Source organism: Solanum stenotomum, chromosome 3, assembly GCF_019186545.1.
Source record: "Solanum stenotomum isolate F172 chromosome 3, ASM1918654v1, whole genome shotgun sequence".
NCBI lineage: Eukaryota > Viridiplantae > Streptophyta > Magnoliopsida > Solanales > Solanaceae > Solanum > Solanum stenotomum.
Window position 1 is genome coordinate 9,146,467 of NC_064284.1, and position 19,426 is coordinate 9,165,892.

A 19,426-nucleotide genomic window follows, 5' to 3' on the forward strand; every position below is an offset into this window, starting at 1 on the left:
AGTGTTGTAGACCCATTGAGTTATAGATCTCTCTAACTGGGTAGTAGTTTGGCTACTACAGGCCCACTGCTATAAATAAAGTTGAAGAATCGTGTTCTGCTGCCTGCCAAACCTCTGCTTTTCTTTCTCCGATTTATCGCGCAATCTTTACAAATACAACTACTTACCGGCTTCAAAGTTCAAGACTAATATGGAAATTAGAAATTTCTGTTATTTGATCAAGATTATATTCTGAGAAAGTTTGCTTAGCCTATTTCTTATATCAATACAAACATATTACAAGTACACTTGAGTTAGACGACATTGATCATACAACGATAATACAGACAATTCTACTGGAAATGATTATGATTACACATTTAAGAATGCTTCTACTGCTGCTGGATCCAATACCAAGGTTCTCTAAAAGACATCATGATGAATTGTGGGAGGCTAATGTTTCTGAATAGTCTATGTTCCAATTCATTAGGGTATCTGTCATGTTGCTCTGTCAAAGCTGTTGCCAACCTGCATATGGAGCCACTCGGATTGTGCCCCTTGAGCATATTCCCTCGGTGCTTGAGTGCCGAAAATCATTCCAGTGGTATCAAAAGCTGATGGTGCTAGCTGAAAGAGAAGTAGAGGACCCACGAAATCAATAAAATGGTGAGAAGCTTTCCACCCAAATTATACTTACCAAAACATGAAAAGAATCAAGCACTAGATTGCGTTGCAAGGAATATGAGTGTATTTTAGAGATTTACTTGATAATGAAAATACAGTCAAGATAAATAGAGTCTAGTGTTGATGCATGAATGAAAACATTAAGTACAAGTTCAGTTGGTTTTGTTATGTAGTTCAAGATGGTGCGCATAAGGTCACACAAGTATAGCAGATCGTGGTTGAGGAGTAAATCATGTAGTCAATTTCAAAATGGAGTAATAAAATCATACATAACAAAACAAAAGATTGAGAGGAATAGAGTAGTTGGGAATTGGAAAGTGGGGCAAAAGAAGTAGAGTAGTAAGTACGTCATAGACTTTATTGTGGAGCCAGATGGCATGGAAGCCTATTGGAAAATGTCTACATCTGTCCTAAATATTACTACATCATTTAATTTCACATGGTAAAGTGCAGATCTAGCAATGCTGCAAAAAGCTAATACTTCACTTTCAATACTTATCCGTAAACATCATCACTCTGAATGCAGGATTGGGTAATAAAAGAATTGTAAATGGTGATGAACTTCAAGACCGATTCCCCCCGCCCCAAAAAGACACATGGAAAAAAGCACAAGAAAAAGTGGTCGAGGCACATTTATCAGAAATTCAACTATGCCAACAGATACCATATGCAATCCAGAGAAAAATCTCAGCTGTTATCCAATCAACAAAGAAGTGGAACTTTGTATCGGATGAACCTTAATCTAAACTACAAGCTTCCTTAGAAATGTAATTGGACGTAGAATGCTCCAGACACTAATGCAGGAATCTTCCTGTTGACACAACCTCAAGATAGCTGAATAGGACCAGTTTAATAGCAAATTGGTACATGAAAAAGGTCCATATCAAAAGAGAGCACAATCTTTCCTTGTTTCCCACACATGGACCAGAGAGAGCGCATCATATTTCTCGATGGTTGCATAGAGGTCAAGCACTCTTCAGATGCTTAAGGAAGATAACAATATCAACTAATTCAATAACTTTTTATTTGACTTTCACATAATTTCTCTTTTTTTAATTATTTCTTTTTGAGAAACACTATCACATAATTTCTCATAATCATGGTGCTTGAAACTTCTTAAACTTCTAGGTCCAGTCTTTGGGTGATAGAGATTTTCAACTGCAGCAAGGAACAAATATGATATACAAAAGAGCACAGCGAAACACATCTACCACTGTCAAAAGTTTTGGTTCTGCTATTTATCATCTCAATCTCCCCTAACTACTCTGCAATATCTAAATTAAACAAAAAATCAGATAAAAGAACCTCCAGCAAATTTTTATCTTTCAATCAATAATCAACTCCGAAATTTGAAGGCTGGAACATACTGTGTTTTAGATCAACATAAATCAGATTCCATCTACCAGGTTTCTTAGATAAGGAAAAAATATCATAAAAAACACCAAATAACTTACATCTTTTGAAGGATAGGTTTCTATAGGGTGGTTCATCCTTGAATTGACTGCTTCAAGCTTCATGGACAAGAACTGGAAAGTTCAAGCAAAGCAGAGCGGATGAGGTTATGATTTGAGTTGATAAAAAGGACAACTTTAATACAGGGAAGATGAGGAACTACCTCAACTTGACGCTGTAGTGACTGGATATAATTTATTATTTCGTCAAGAACAAGTGCTTTTCCGATAACCTGTAAGAAAGTTGCAAACTAAATCTAGCAGAAAATGCAAATTGTACATGAAACATGCATTCAATCTTAACACAGAACACAAAATATTGATGGGGTTCCTCTCTGTAGATAAATTAAAAATGTCACCCTTCTATAATATCCACCACTAGCCATAAGCTCAAGGCAGACAATAGTATAACTTCAAAAAGATTACTGACCTTATTACATCCAGGAACCAAATCTTGCAGAATTTTCATCCTCTCGCTGATCTTTTCTCTCCTGGCCTGACAAATTAAGATTCTGCTCAGCCACTGTCAAGAAATATTTGCACCATTAAAAGTTAGTGAAGTTCGGAGAAGACGTTACCCTCTCTGCTAGACTGTGGCTATCAGTAGCTTGACCCCTTCTTGCCCTTACGTGGATGTAATCCTTAGGTGGCTCAGGTTTACTACTTTGTTCAGTCCCCTTGTTAGCCGTATGGGAACTTGATTCTGCTTCTACCTTTGAAGCACCATTTTCTTCTTTAGATTGGGATGCTTTCAAACGTTTGGCCACTGAACCATCCTGAACATAATTCAAATTAATATGAATATCAATAAGTTGCTTCAGTAAATCTGAAAACTGTATCAAGATAAGAATTCGTCAGCTGAAGACTTAGAAGTAGAGTTATGAAATCTAAAGTTGATCCGAATAAAAATTGTTCACAAATTAGCACATACATCATGAACTTACACCTCCAGGATTTAGTTAGTACATGTTTGATTTGACATCGACACCAATTAGGATGAATGAATCGGGTTTATACACAACAAGCAAGAGAACAAATTACATAATTAACATGTAAAAGTAGCTCAATTCAACGATAAATTTTAAATGATTAGGTCGCAACGTGATACTAATTCAACAACTTCCAACGTCAAATCAACAGTAATCTATCCACTTAAGGAATAAAAAAAAAGTTAGTAGTATAATTACCAAACCATTAGCATCACTAGTAGAGACAAACTTAGAAAAATCATCCTCCGAATTCATATCCCTCTTCCTTACACCAACATTACCTCCACCACTACCACCACCACCAGCAGCAGCTCCTCCGCCTCCGCCGCTTCTTCCACTCTGCTCCGTCAGAGTAGATTCATTAATGGAGTTCGCAGCCGCTTCTAATAAACCCGTAAAGCTACTCATTCTGAGTCCCAGTCCTCCTCCACCAAGTTCACCGTTTCCTCCACCATTTGCCGTTGCGGCAAACGGCCAAATCTCAGCCAAGGTGTAAGAAGAAGGATTCGCCGACGAGAATGAACCTTCGTTAATAATAGGTGGATCCATTTTTGAACAATTGACAATTATATACAAACCATAAATAAGAAGGATTAGTGTGAATTTTATTTAACACTAAATGAGTGAAATGGAAAAAAAAAAAAAACTAAGTGATTATGGAGGGAATAGAGAAGTGTAAAGTGAGTATGGTTTGAAAATGTTTGGGTTTATTTATTATTATAGAGTGAGAGTGAAAGTGAAAGTGAGAGCCATATAGAGAGAGAGACAGAGACTACTGTGATGTGAGGTAGAGAGGGAAGAAGATGAAGATTAGGATGCGCACTGTAACCCCAGGCGCACTTTAGTACTCCCTCTCGCAATTAATATCACTCACTCTTTTTAATATTTAGCAAAAAATTTAACTTCACTTTCACACAAGCATTTATGATTCGTGTTGAAATCAAATCAAATTAAATTAAATAAATTAAGACGAAACATTTATGAATTATTTCTCTTATGTTCGTGTTTGAAATCAAATAAATTAAGACGAAGAAATTTTAAATTAAGTTATAAATAAATAAATAAAAAAAAAACAGAGAGTGGGGAGGTATTGTGGGAGGATCTAAAAGGTTTTGTCGAGATGAGAAATGAAAACAAATCGCTGGTTTATGCTGTGTTGTGTACTCGCATTTATAGGGAGACACGTGATTTTCGCGGAGTATTTTTTAAGTTTAGGATTAAGGAGATTAGAGTGATTAATAATGGGCGCGTGGGGATCAACGTATTATTAATCTGGATTATTTTTGGGATCACACGCCTTACAAATCGCAGATTAAGCAGTAATATAATAATGGCGTCGTGATTTACAGATGTGCATGCTCCGTATATTACTATATTAAATTCAACTTTGTTCCCTCAGAGTATTTCACTGAGATAATTATATTAACGATTGAGTGATAAATATTTTTTTTAATTTTTAATAAATTGTTTTATATGAATTGTAAATTTCATAAAATGAAGCTTATTACATTTAAACTACACTAATAAAATGGATATATGACTTTGATAACATGTTAAATTAATCAATGATTCAAAACATGAAAATTATTCGGATCATATAAAGAATTCAAGAAATTCGTACTTCTCCAAATCATTAGTTTAACTTGTGTATTTTTTTAATGTCTTTCTTATGTAATTTAATTAATAGGATCAAGGCAAGAGACACACCAATAATTTGTTAGTAGAAAGGAGAAAGTAAACACAATTATTAAAACTTAGGCCAGGATGGCATCCCATAGAATTTGCTGGTTTGGTTTGAATTTTGAAACTCCAAAATAGGAAAGAAAAAGTAAGTACAACACAAAGCCTAACAAATTCTAGTTTATTCAAGTTTAATTTAAACCATAAATTTTATTTTCCGTATATCTAAAGAATTTCCACACAAGTTTATTCAAGTTTAGTACTATATCATGAAAAATTCTAGTTGAAAAGATAACGATGATGAATAGAAAGGTCATTCAAGTTATAAAAATCGGTTATATTTGATTTGAAAACATTAAAAGTAAATTAAATAAAAGTCTAACCAAATCAATAAATTAACGATTTATGTAAATATTTATTATATCAATACAAATAGTAAATTTGTCCTCCTTTTTCCTTACCCTCACTCATCCTAATAGAAGTGTTTACAATTATATTGTAATTTTTTATCTCTAATTAGAGACGATCAGAATTTATAAATTTGTTATAATTATATTTGACGAGCGACCACATGCCTACCTTTTCCTCAAATAAAAGAATATAGCGTCACTAAAGTGCATGTGTTAGCTAACAAAAACAAACACCAAGTAGTCTTAATAGGTTTGGATAATTAATGATAAATATGCGTGAAAAATCAATCATATAGTTTGGTATTAAATAGATGGATTAGTTTGGGGCCACATATGTATGATTAATACAAAACCCTAATTTGTCTTGGCAATTAGAGTTGCAAGAAGCTTTCATGATTCATCAAATTGGCCTAACCTCCCTCTTTTAAGTATGTAAGTAGAATTCTGTTTCTCTCTTTTGCCTAATTTTTCTTGCTTACCCACACACTTCAAAGTCAAGCAAAAAACAACTCACTCGAAAGTTCACTTTGAACTTTACTTAACATAGTATTACTTACATGTGACTTTGATACTTCCTTCTCTACATTTTAATATATATATATATATATATGACAATTCCCAATTTTCAAGTAGGTTTTTTCCTTTTCGATATAATTATCTGGTGTTTAGTATTCATAGTTGGTCCAACTCATAGGATCGATTATGAATTTTTGTAAATTCAATAGTTTTGCTTGGACGTTGCAAGTAAATATTTGATCATGGGCACAATTATTATTATAGTATATATTAACTTGAAGTCCTTGCAGATATCATAAACTTCAAAATTCTGAATCTACGTCTAGTCCAATATATCCATATTATAATATAGGATCTATTAAGGGCATCAAAGTGTTCCTTATCTTTGAATAAGAATGGAGGAATATCATCCATTCCGAACGCGGTATGTTTGGGTCGTCATGCATGAAAGTGACTTACTCCTTCCCAAATTCCTTTGTACTACTTTTCTCTTGGGGTATTTAAAATGTGCTCTAAACCAAAGGATTTGGTATAGTGATTTTTTACGGCTTATTTGTAACTATTTATATCATCATGTCATCAGCTTATGGTCCTTCACCCAATTCGAAAGTGACACATATGCTAAAATTCATCTTATTATTAGAGTATATTTTTAATGTGTTTATAATATAATATTCTTTTCGTACGTTCATTTTTTTAACCACTGTTACATCAAGATTGGAATATGGAACATTATAAAATCGTGGAACAAAACTTTGATCGATGGGAATTGATTTGTTCATCTTTCCAATATGCTTTTTATTTTTGTGAAATGTCGAAGTTTCATTGGCTGTATATATTATATATATGGATGGGCTAATTCGTATGTTCATCATATGACTCTTTTTAATTTCCATAAATGGTACGTTAATAATTTGGTGGCACTGGCATCAACTTAATGACAGTCAAATGTAGTCACGGGTAAATTATTACTTACTCATCCACAGAGGTGGAGCTAGGTGGTGGTTCGTACATTCTGACGTACCCAGTAACTTTTCCGTAGACTCTATATTTGTACTAGAAAATTAATTAAATATATATGTATATTAATTTGTAAAATCCTAACAAAATTAATTTACAGTTATGAAGGAAATTTAAAACCCTCAAACTCTTAATACTGGCTCCACCTCTACTCGTCCACTTTTACTTCTCCACTTAACTAAAAATAAAGAGTTAATTCAAGTTTCTAAATTACTCTTATTAGTTAACTATAGATATGATAAAATTATTATTATATTTATTGATCCTCAAATGTGTCAACTGTAAAATCAATATTGGACAAGTTAAAATTGACGAAAAGAATATTATTTCTTATTTTACTCAATATTCTTTAATTTTCAAAATCGAACTTCTCTTGCTGAAAATGAGGTACAATTATTAGTGCATGATAAAGTAACATTTTTTTAAATCACAATTCTAAAGGTTTTCAAGCTGAATTGGACACGCATTTTAATTACGTACTAGTTTCTAAATTAAGCAAGACATAAGTCACTTTGCTGACCTTCAAAAAAAGTTTAAAACCTCAATTTTTTTTAATCTTGATGCTGACCTTCCCTCGTTGCAAAGTGAGGTCCGATGTGAACGTGGATTAACGATGAAGAAGCGATCAAATCAATATTTGAATTATATTTTTATTATGATTATGTTTTATCGAGAAAATTAGCAAAAATAAAAATTTAGTTGCTTGGGATTGACATTCTCGATTTTATGCTCCTTTCGGTGCTCGTTTATTTCATATATATATATATATATATATCCACTACATAATACATATATAAGATCCTATTTATTCCACCACAATACCTTGTGCTTCATTCAAGTATTCATTCTTAGAATTAATTAATAATAATTTATAAGGTCTAATTTCTAAGCAAAAAAAATCAAATTTTCATGTCTAGCTATGAGATCCCTTTTTTTACTTCCTCTATTTATTTTCTTTGGAACCCTCGAGAAATTTACAATCTTTGTTCTTGAGGTGAGCATTGATCTACTCACTGTGCAATAGCTCACAAATCACATAGAAAATGTAAATCGTATTAGATAAGTCTCATGCGACAAGCTCATGATTGAGTAGCAGACGCCAGACAAAAGTTGAATTCAGATCTCCCACAAACTCACCTCTCAACCACTCAACCATGTCTTTGCGGGCCTTTATTTATTTCTATATTACCTTATTTATTTCTATATTACCTAATTATTATTATTTCTAAGTCATTTTTTTCCCTACGCTCATCATTTGCCAAAATAACTTTTTAAATAGGTAAAAAAAATATTACTCTCTGCTCATTTTTACTTGTCACTATTTGACTTGATACACCCAAAAAACAATTATTGATATAGGTATTTACCACACTATCGTGATTAATTGATGTTCAATATTAACTCTTGGAAAATGATTTGGAGAATAGAAGTATTTAATGCTAAGAGTAAAATATGAAAAAATAATAATTGTCTTTTCTTGATGTATGTCAAAAGTAACAAGTAAAAATGAAAATTTATTTTAGGAATAAGTGACAAGTAAAAGTGAACGGAAAGAGTACCTCTTATGTTTTTCGTAACCCGGGTCAATGTGGTTGGTTTAAAGCCAACACTATCAAATTATTTTTTACATGTATATGTATAGTAAGTGTTAAATTCTCTCCACTTTTTCCTGCAATTACTTTTCTATATTTTGAATCACTTAGAAAAATTATGGCTCCGCCAATAAAAATGCATGTTTTAAATTACCATTAACCCAAAGAATTATAAACATCTTTCAATGACATTGAATTTGCTGTTCTACAAAACGGTTAAAGCTGAAAACCATATCCCTTTCTCATTTCAAATTTAGCCCATTTTTATTCTTATTGTAGGATTGGTCGTCTGCTGGAAATTATTAAGTTATTTTGTGATGTTTGATTAGAGAAAAAAGTTTTTTTTTAAAAATAAAATGGTTATTTATAATTGTATTATACATAGCAATCCAGGGTATACATATTGTACACATACAATTGTTCCAACCAACATTCAGCTATAAAATCATTAGTATTAATTTTCATACTAACTTTTTATCAAATCATTATCAAGTTTCTTAACATTATTATCAATTTTCCATAAATTGTTTTCAGAAACCTAATATTAATTGAAAAATGAGTGAGAAAATTACTTGTTTATTTGAGAAAAAGACAACGATTTAGCTATTGCTTGGTGTGTAGAAAGGCTATTTCTTGATAGGCCATAAAAAAATAATTAAAAAAAATATTCGTCGCCTGAGAGATTCGAACTCTCGCGGGGAAACCCCATGTACTTAGCAGGCACACGCCTTAACCACTCGGCCAAAGCGACGCTTTGTTCATTCATCTATTTCAGACATATTTTATTTTGTCACAAGTGATTATGGCAAAGGTTGTTCTAATCTTTCTTTTTTCTTACTCCCTTTGAACCTAATTACTTGTCTACTTTTGAATTGACACACCTATTAAGAAAATAATTATTGACATAGTGAGTTTACCATTTTACCCCTATAAATTATGAAGTGAATGAATTAAAAATTTAAGATTTTCAAAAAGTTCTACCTTTTCAAAGTAATTAATTGAGGGTATAATATATAAAAAAAATTGTTCTTTCTTGATTTGTCAAAATGAACAAGNTAGCAGGCACACGCCTTAACCACTCGGCCAAAGCGACGCTTTGTTCATACATCTATTTCAGACATATTTAATTTTGTCACAAGTGATTATGACAAAGGTTGTTCCAATCTTTCTTTTTTCTTACTCCCTCTGTCCCTAATTACTTGTCTACTTTTTAATTGACACACCTATTAAGAAAATAATTATTGACATAGTGAGTTTACTATTTTACCCCTATTAATTATGAAGTGAATGAATTAAAAATTTAAGATTTTCAAAAAGTTCTACCTTTTCAAAGTAATTAATTGAGGGTATAATATATAAAAAAAATTGTTCTTTCTTGATTTGTCAAAATGAACAAGTAATTAGAGACAACTATAAAATGTCAAAATGAACAAGTAATTAGGGACAACTATAAAAGGAAAAGTGGACAAGTAATTAGGGACAGAGAGAGTATTTTGGTGCATTGGAAAAGACTAAATAAAAGTGCTAACATCTTTCATAAGCTACATTGCTTAGATAATCCAAGAGCAAAAACTTTATTTCTTTAATCGGCGTCATTGCTTACAAACATATTTATGATTTTTATTTTGTTAAAGAATGACAAAAGTCCATATCGGTGATTAATGAAATGGGTGGACTCCTTATACGGCTTGGGCAATCCTCCTCCCTTTGAGCTAGCTTTTGGGGTGTGAGTTAAGCCTAAGACCTAATTTAACATATTTGCCAAAAAGTTCGTACATTTGTTTGCCTCTCTCCAGCTGTATATGATATCCGTCTTGATGGCTTTCAACAAGTATTTGCAATCTTCAACTATTGCCCTAAGAAGCTGATTCAATATGTCCTCGTGTGTGTAAACTTTGATTGCTAATAGATAGTCTATTTGCCCATTGCCTTTGGTAGTTTGAGTTCTTGCTTAATGTTATGGTAAGCTTTGAGACAAGTTTTATTTACTTGAATATTCTAATATCCATTTTCTTTGGTCATTTACCAAAAAATTCTTTCAAAAAACATTTCCAATTTGTATCTTGACACTATCATTAGTATTCAATTTAACATTTCCTACATAAGGTTAAGACCAAGCTATCAAGATAACTTTAACGCTTACAATACTCTGTTGGAAAAATTGGTACTAGTGAAACCTTTAGTTAACTAGATAAGTTGGAGTTGCTGATGTTTTTTCAAAAGTACAAGAACTTATTTGATTGGGGAACAAGTTATCCCGAGATTGGTGAGATAACAATCCTATCGCTTGACCGAAAAAACAACTTGCCCATTTTGGATTTAGGAAACGACTTACTTACTAACTATGATAGATATACACTGACAGTCCAACATAATTTTTTTTATACAGCTGATGCAAGAAGAAGATCAGCCAGTATGCACAACTTGGATGAGCTAAAGGAAATTTGAATTTCACATGTATGATTCCAATTTCTATCTTACAAGTAACAGGGAACACAGTAGTAAATGGAACTGATCAACCCCTCCCCTGTAAAAAATCATTTCTTTCCCTTTGGCTTTGGATTCCTGTACATCAAGAATCAATTGGGGCTTTGAACACGCAAAGGGTACCAACACATTCATTGGTAAGTGGAAACTTTTCAGTAACTTTTTCAGAACTAACAAGATATGAAAATTAAAGTTAGTAAAGTCAGTTCATCTACTCAGACACCCAAATCTTTCTGCAGTATGGTAAAACTAGAGAGTTATCGTCTTAACTTCCATTGATGGTCCATTTACTAGTACTGTCAATCATTCCATCATGGACACCACCATTAAATAATTTTATCTACTTTCTGAGCCAGAGGACGAAATGTTACAGTATACAATTTGTTACTCAAATATGCCAATGATCAAATTACACTACACTCCCTCTTTAGAGAGGGCACAGTTAAAGGGACTATAGAACTACCATTGCTCTTCTTTTTTTTAATCAAAGCTGATGTACAAAACTACAAAGGTAGTAGAGATAGCAAGCTTTTTTTCCCAAAAATTTTCCTATGCTACAAGGAATTACATTTCACCTCAAGATTTCAATTTGATTCTGCTTTTTGTACAGTAGTCTTGAAAAGGAGTACATATAGCTTGTGATCCATGGAGAAATATATGAAACCACCTACTGAATGTGTGACAAAAGAGCCAAAACTGGTCCCTACTATACAGTGCCATGCTGGTCCATAGACCCCATCAAACTCCTAAAAATCAAGAAAAACACATTTTAAACAAAGTAATGAAAAGCTCAAATCTCATAATCACCAAAGATTGCACAATCATTAAAGTGTTTACCTTTTTTAGGGAAAATCCAAGTGATTTAGAGGAGAACTTTTCCAAGCTATCATGAGCTTTTCTAGCAAAATCCACAGCATGAATCTGCATAAAGGGTGGCATATCAACAGACACAACTTTCACACCACTACAAGAAAAGAAATCAGCTAACTCAGTCTGTGAGCAACAGGATGATTTCCTCCTGCCTCCACCATTCAAAGACAAGGAAAAAGATGGCCTTTGTTGAAACCCCTTCAACTGCTCACTATCTTGGTCCTTGGATAACAGAGCTAATGCCCTTTTCACATCCACCTCTTTCTTCAACTCCTTCTCCTTATTGGGTATTTTCTTGATTTCACCTTTTTCTTGCAAGACAATAGCTTTATCAACATCCTTCTGCACATATCTCCTCCCATGTTGGCTTTTTGACTTGGTCAAAGCAGAGCATGAAGAATCAAAAGCAGAGGAAGCAGCAGCCAGAGTTTTAGCCTGTAAATGAGTGTCAACAGGAGGAGGATGTCTATGGCCAGATTTGAGGATTTTGTGATTTGCATAAAGCTTGGAGAAGTGCGAAGAGATGTTTTGGATAGTGGGGGTGGGATCTGGTGGGGAGTGGGGTTTGGAGTTTGTGGTGGCGGAGAAAGGAGTAGGTTTAGGTTGCTTTTTGAGAGTGGGATCCATTGCAGGAGCTGCAGCTAAGGTCTAATTTTGGGGATAACTAGAAATGGAAGAGGAAAGAGTGAAAATGGGAGAGAAATAGTGTAATTTATTGTATTGGAGAATGTGCTAGATATGAAGGGGTGGGGGGCAAGTGTTCACTGGATTGGGACCTGTGATAGTTGAGCTATAGATCTGTTTCCCCCTCCCCCCTTTTAAGTTAAGTGCGCCGCTTGCGGAGAAAAATAAGGCACATTGTTGACTTCCCTAGTTGGACTATTATTTATTATGCGGTGTCTATTTTAGGTGACATTTCTAATAAAATTTTCTTCATTACTAGAGCTAACATCTCTGGTTAAGGATGTTATATCAGCACCACAATCTATGTTGATCGCTATTTCTTTTGGCAGAACTAAATTATTATTTTTGCAAAAATAAAAAGTGATGAAACATAGGTTGATTGGTCACTATATTAATAGTTATTTTTTTAACAAAAAAAAAAATATTCTCCATTTTAATTTATTTGACCTATTTTTACTGAATTTTATAATTTTAAATTTAAGATACATGAAATGAATTATAAAATTTCTAAAATGAACCTACTCTGATTGCTCGGAGCAACCGTCATTTAGATGGCATTTACAGTTCAAACCTTAATGTTGGGTGTGTCATATTTAATGATCCATCAAAATCATGTATTCGTTGCATCAATCCTAGAAAGCAACAAAACGTGAGTGGTCTGTTCTGGTCAACACAGCCTAACTACCTAACACTAGTTGGCAAATTTTGAATATAGGTGAGTTGCTTTTCTTTTGCTTTGTTACCGTCATACTCCACCTATTAAAAAAATCATTATTGATATAGTGATTTTATTATTTTATTTCTATTAATTATGAAGTTGATGAATTAAAAATTTAAGATTTTCAAGAAATTATATTTTTTTCAAAGTAGTTAATTGAGGGTATAATAGATAAAATTATTTTGTTCTTTTTTTATTTGTCAAAATGAACAAGTAATTAGAGACAAACTATAAAATAAAAGGTGGACAAGTAATTAGGGACAAATAAAGTATATTGAATGTCACCTACATACCATCAATGGACCAATTTTTTCAATCAATTTTGAATCACTTGTGGTTTCCATGTTAGTTTTCGTATCCCTAAACAAATTCCACAGGATATCTGAACCTCTGACCTCTCAGCATCACCACCAACAATTGGTATTAGCTAACCTTTATCCACCAAAGACTAAAGCAAAATGGAATGTATCACCTAGTGTTTTTGTTTTTATAGGGATTTGAACACGAGATGACCTCATAGCAGAATGTTTAAACGACTTCATGTAACGTTTTTTATTACTCCTCCAGTCTTATGTTCTCAAGCAGAATGTGCAAACAAAAATACCACGTTAGGTGAGGATGGAATGAAAGGGATAGGAGGTGCAGCAACAACTCTTGTAAGAATAAGACAGCAGCATGGGTTGCCCATACATTGCACAAGAGCATACTCACACACTGTTGTTGACAAATTTCAAAATTTTACTTTTTGTGTCCCACAAGTAGAGTAAGATTAAAATCCATAAGCCCAACATCCGTTTGAATTGGAGAATTGTTTCTCAGCACATCTTGAACAAATAACAAATTTCGAGATGTTATAAACACATTTCTAGATTCAAAAATTAAGCCATGGTGCGGGTGTACTCTGTAGTATTCAATAGGACACCGGATAACTCTGCCTACCAAAACTTACGTAGATGTGACCTCTTGTTTGTCTAGCAATCAATGTGACAGGAGAGTTTAAAAACAGAATGCAGCGGAAACAAATGCTGTTTCTTTTTATGATGGTGTTCGAGAAGCGAAAAGTAACAAGTTAAACTAAAAGGAGGTTGTATCTACTAAAAACTCATTAGATGACACAAAAACTTAGATGCTTTTCTTGTTCACTTGTTAGGCAAGCACAATTCAACAATGTATCACTGCAACAGTTTGGACCAGTCCCAACTCCCAAATTGGAATATATCAAATAGAGAAATTGCATTAACGTAGCTATTGGAGACATAAAACAAAGCTAAGTCTAATTCTTGGCCATCAATTAGTGGCATTGCCACTAGTAAAAGGGATCCTCAGAGAGGCAAGGGAAGTTCATGAACATTTCATTTTCACATTCTAGCATGGCTTCGACAAATGATGTGCCCTTTGTAGATAACGAGGTTTCAAAATCCTTCGTTGATGGCACGTTGTTTGATCCATCCTGAGCTCCACCACACACTAACTTTTCTTCTATGGTTAATTTGTCCTCTTGATCTTTGAAATTTGATGGAAGAAATGCATCGTCGAGAAGGTAGTCACACCAGTTTACTTGATTTTCAGCTAATGAATGAGATGCAGATGATGAAGACGAAGATGACAAAGGTGAAGACGTAGAGCAATCAGTTATAGGAATTGGATGATGGGAGAAAACTGCCTTTGGGGAATTGTAATTTGAGGCCTCTGTTACAAATTTTATGGCTTGTAACTCCGAAAACAGATCAACAGGAGGCTGATTAATATTGCTGGAATCTTGATTGTTGCTAAAGAAACATGCTTCTGAAGCTTCTGTTTTTGGCAGCTTCACACAAAGGCTGTTAAAATTTTGGAAATTTTGTAAAGAATGTTGAAGTTGTTCTGGTCTAGACATAAATGCACCTTTTAGCTCTCTGTTAAGAGACACGAAACGCGTTCTGGCTTTCGGAAAGCCACCAATGTTACCATAGTCTGTGAGAATTTGTGAGAAAGGCTTGTGAGTAACAGGATCAATCCCCATTGCAGATAGCTTTTTTTTCAGCTTAGTGTTCCACAAGTTCTTCACATCATTATCTGTTCTCCCAGCTAGTTGTTGTGCTATTATAGACCACCTACAATATTTTGTAAGTGTCAAACTATAAGCTAAACGCAATATTTGTCAATACACCTTCAAAAAAAAATTGTTTCATTACTTCAACGCGATGCTTATCAACTAGTTTTAATTAGCTAAGATGAATAGGCTCGAAGTATTCAGAGCGTACACACCTGCTTCCTATAGTGGCATGAAGCTTAATGATCAGTTCCTCTTCTTGAGGTGTAAAGCTGTCCTGTTTAAGATCAGGCTTAAGACGATTGTTCCATCTCTGCTTCTGACTCCTCCCATATCCTGTTAAAAAATGCACTCATTTACAAAAATCTTGAAATTTAGTACTCGGCAAATTGTTAATGAAATGAATCTTATGCCTAACTAACTCAAAGTTAACTCATGGGGCGATCAAAATCGCCCATAATCAAATGGAAAAAAACAACACCATATACCCTCAACCAATGTAGCATGTTCAGGACAACTGAAGCGTGGATAACATAACATCATAGCCAACATTGGGAAACACAAAAGCATTGATGGGTCCTACTTTAATAATATGTTAAAAATGGATTGCGAGCATAACTCAATCCCCAATGTTAGATCATCATGTAAAGATTATACAAGACCATATTAGGACACAACAACTCATGGTCGCCCACCTACAGATCGACTTTGAGGGATTTTTCTACTATAAAAGAAAAACTAGGAGGAGTGATTTGTACCTGATTTCTTAGACATGGTTGCCCAATTACCAATTCCATGTTTGATTGAGACAAATGTAGATGTGTTAGCATCATCTTCTGTCCAATTACATTTTCTATTATGTACCTTATCATTACAACAAGGAGGTCTCCCCATCTATAAATAAAGTTTATATTTATAGTAGTGAAAACAATATATAGATGAAGGGAAAATGAAAGAATAGAATGTTGAAGAAGAGATAAGAATTAATAACAAGTTTTGAACCTTCTTATGGATGCCCTAAAAGAAGGCAAGAAAAGCATGAGATCACTTTCCATTTAACTATTTTGCTTGATGGAATGTATTTTCCGTCAAACAGTTTTTAGATGAGTTATTAAACAAAGCTCAAAAAATATACAAGTTTCAAAGAGCGTTTGAAATAGGTTCAAATTGGGTCAATTAATTTGGTTAAACATTGAATTATTATTTTGCAAATAAACTATATAATAGTAAATACATCTCTCTTTTAGTTTCATAGATCACAAGTTTTTGAGAATTATTATTATAAACAAATGTAAATTAATACTGTATTATTCAACTAAGTAAAGAAAATATGAAAATGACCATTTGATCTCTGCTTAAAACCCCACATCTTTGGCATGATAAAGAGCTAGCTATTACTAATATACTTCATGTTGGAAATTAGTTTGATATCTACTATTACCTACACTTAGGAGCAACATTACAAAGGAGCTCGCGTTTGAGGCCAGAATTTTCACTTAAAAATTAAAATATAAGGAAGTAAATATAAGATGTGCAACTCCTGTTTGAAGGAGAGTATGCGCAACACACCTTCGTCAAAAAATTATATTCTTTAGTTATATAAAAATATTCAATAGGGTAACTCTGTCTACCAAAGCTTATTAGGCAGACATGACATTATATATATTATTTTATTTTTACATATTGATACTCTTTAACTTTTATGTGATTTAATTTTTTAATATTTTGACACCCCTTAATTAAAATTCTAGCTCCGCCACTAACTTCAATATAAGTGGAGACCAAAGGTATCTCACGTTAGAACAATACTAAAGTGACTTTTCCAGTTTTAGAAAAAAGTTATACTATTTTTAGTAATTGAATGACTTTTTTGTTACAAAATAAACAAAAATAAATTTATTATATTATTTTCACAAATTGAATGATTATAGAAGCAGTCAACTCTACAAAATTATTAACCTATGTTATGAATTTTGAATTGCATAAATTGATTAAGCATAAAATTCAATGTTTAATTATCTTAGTGTAAGTATTTGATTAAATAGGATTAGAAATACAAAATGACATGGAAACAACTTGTTCACGAAGGATCAATTCCTATTTCAGGAAGAGTAAGTGGACTCCAATATGAGTGGAGACCAAAGGTTTCTCACGTTAGAAGAATACTAAGAGCTCGTTTGGATTGACTTAAAAAAAGTAACTTTTAAAAAGTAACTTTTTAAAGTGCTGAAACTTATTTTTAAAATAAGTAGTTATGTGTTTCGATAAAAGTGTTGCAGTTGAAAAAAAAGTTGTTGATGTATTTGGCAAATAAGTGCTGGTAAACACTTTTTTTTTTATCAAAATGTCTGAAATACCCTTTAAGTTGTTAACATGATAAAAAGTTGATTAATTTAAGGTTTTTATACTTAAAAAAAAAATTAAAACAAAATTAATTTATGTTTCACATCCATAAGTAATAATATTTTTCTATCATTCACATATTTCNTTATACTATTTTTAGTAATTGAATGACTTTTTTGTTACAAAATAAACAAAAATAATTTTATTACATTATTTTCACAAATTGAATGATTATAGAAGCAATCAACTCTACAAAATTATTAACCTATGTTATGAATTTTGAATTACATAATTTGATTAAGCATAAAATTCAATGTTTAATTATCTTAGTGTAAGTAATTTGATTAAATAGGATTAGAAATACAAAATGGCATCAGGGGCGGCTCTAATAAATCGGTGGCCTAAAGTAAAATCCGAATGGAGGCCTTAAATTAGAATATATTTTTTTTATAAAGTTTATTATAGCCAATTATTTAATCTTTCTTGAGACATAGTACTCATAATTTATCAAACTTCTATTACTTCCTTGCTCTTTTATGAAAAATTATATTTTCTACAAATTATAAGCGATATTTTTTAAAAAAAATATGTATAACCTATTGTATTTTTAAAAAATGAGGCCCCTCAAATTTTGAGGCCTAAGGCAGTTGCCTTTTTTACAAAGCTGTAGAGCCGCCACTGAATGGCATGGAAACAACTTGTTCACGAAGGATCAATTCCTATTTCAGGAAGAGTATGTGGACTCCAATATGAGTGGAGACCAAAGGTTTCTCACGTTAGAAGAATACTAAAGTGACTTCTCTATTATTATTATTTATTAAAATTAAAAAAATGATTTTGTTAAAAAAAAATGTCACTTTACTATAATTAAAATTCACTTTTTACTCTTAATGAAATAATTTTCAAATAACAAATATGTAATGATTGTTTTGGACCACAATTTTGAAAAAAAAAATCATTTTATTCTTAAACATCATGTCAAAACAAAGAGTGTTACATGTAATGGGACGGAAAGAGTACAATTTTTTTATTAATTGAATGACTTTTTTTATTTCTACTTATTATTTCCACAAATGGAGTGATTATATAAGCAATCACACTACAATACAATTATCTTATAGGTAATAAAGTTTTGGGTTTATCGTATAGTTAGAAATTAGAAGGAAACAACATGCATAAGTATTACTATATTATATTTGAGTTGAAAGATTCTCATGGCTGTCAAATAATAATAGAAAAATAGTCGAAAGAAATAGTCCAACTCTTTCACCACTGGAAAATAAAACCGAGTTGTCGACAACGGCGGCCAGAAGAGACTAATCAAATACACATTTGAATTTTTCAAAAACAATGTTACAATCATACAATTATTAGACCCTCATAAGACAAGCAAAAATTAAGACAAACCTTATGCCAAATGCCAACTCTCAACAACAAATGAAAATGTTGATGTAATCATTATAATTATAATTATAATAGAAACTTTACTATATATGTCTCGTAATATTCTTTATGAAGAGGGAATAATAGAACATGTGGCGCACAGCTTATGCTATAATCTTTCCAGATAACATTTTCTCAAGGGACATGCATTCCACCATAAAATATTACTACTATAAATCGTTGTCATTCATTTTTGCTGTTAATTTCCAATACATTAATAAATATTTATTTCATAAGTAATTCTTATAGTTTATCTTCTCTTTGTTGTAAGTAGAAGAAAGTTTAAAATATTGGTTCATGTTTGGTGTGAAAAAGAATTGTATTAAAGAATATTAGCTAATTATTATATCGTTATTTAGTGAATTTTTGTAAAATTATGTATATTTAAAAGTTTATAATCGTAAATATTTATTCATAAAATGTACATGGAGATATGCAATTTATTTATGGGCGCCTTAAGATATTCTAATATCTTGTTAATGAACCATGACTTGCTCATTTGGTAAGATTGTATGAAAACTGGGTAAA

The 19,426-nt window shown here is 32.3% G+C and overlaps 3 protein-coding genes and 1 non-coding gene across 4 annotated transcripts; all 4 read right to left on the minus strand.

Annotated features, from left to right (window-relative positions):
* Positions 1-236: 236 nt before the first annotated feature.
* LOC125860714 (transcription factor BHLH089-like) lies at positions 237-3,939 on the minus strand. The gene is made up of 6 exons (XM_049540724.1): positions 3,302-3,939; positions 2,693-2,890; positions 2,545-2,610; positions 2,279-2,347; positions 2,118-2,189; positions 237-606 (listed from the first exon to the last, which is right to left on the minus strand). Exons 1-6 carry the CDS (start codon positions 3,650-3,652, stop codon positions 478-480), a joined length of 885 nt encoding a protein of 294 aa, XP_049396681.1. The 5' UTR covers positions 3,653-3,939; the 3' UTR covers positions 237-477.
* Positions 3,940-8,990: 5,051 nt separating this feature from the next.
* On the minus strand, positions 8,991-9,072 carry TRNAS-GCU (transfer RNA serine (anticodon GCU)). Its single transcript has one exon. It is a non-coding gene; the product is annotated as a tRNA-Ser (tRNA).
* Positions 9,073-11,141: 2,069 nt separating this feature from the next.
* LOC125859345 (uncharacterized) lies at positions 11,142-12,426 on the minus strand. Its single transcript, XM_049539073.1, has 2 exons — positions 11,646-12,426; positions 11,142-11,554 (listed from the first exon to the last, which is right to left on the minus strand). The coding sequence occupies exons 1-2, from the start codon at positions 12,303-12,305 to the stop codon at positions 11,393-11,395; spliced, it is 822 nt and encodes a 273-aa protein (XP_049395030.1). The 5' UTR covers positions 12,306-12,426; the 3' UTR covers positions 11,142-11,392.
* Positions 12,427-14,301: 1,875 nt separating this feature from the next.
* LOC125860170 (transcription factor MYB35-like) lies at positions 14,302-16,006 on the minus strand. Its single transcript, XM_049540069.1, has 3 exons — positions 15,871-16,006; positions 15,328-15,448; positions 14,302-15,173 (listed from the first exon to the last, which is right to left on the minus strand). Exons 1-3 carry the CDS (start codon positions 16,004-16,006, stop codon positions 14,387-14,389), a joined length of 1,044 nt encoding a protein of 347 aa, XP_049396026.1. The 3' UTR covers positions 14,302-14,386.
* Positions 16,007-19,426: the final 3,420 nt, after the last annotated feature.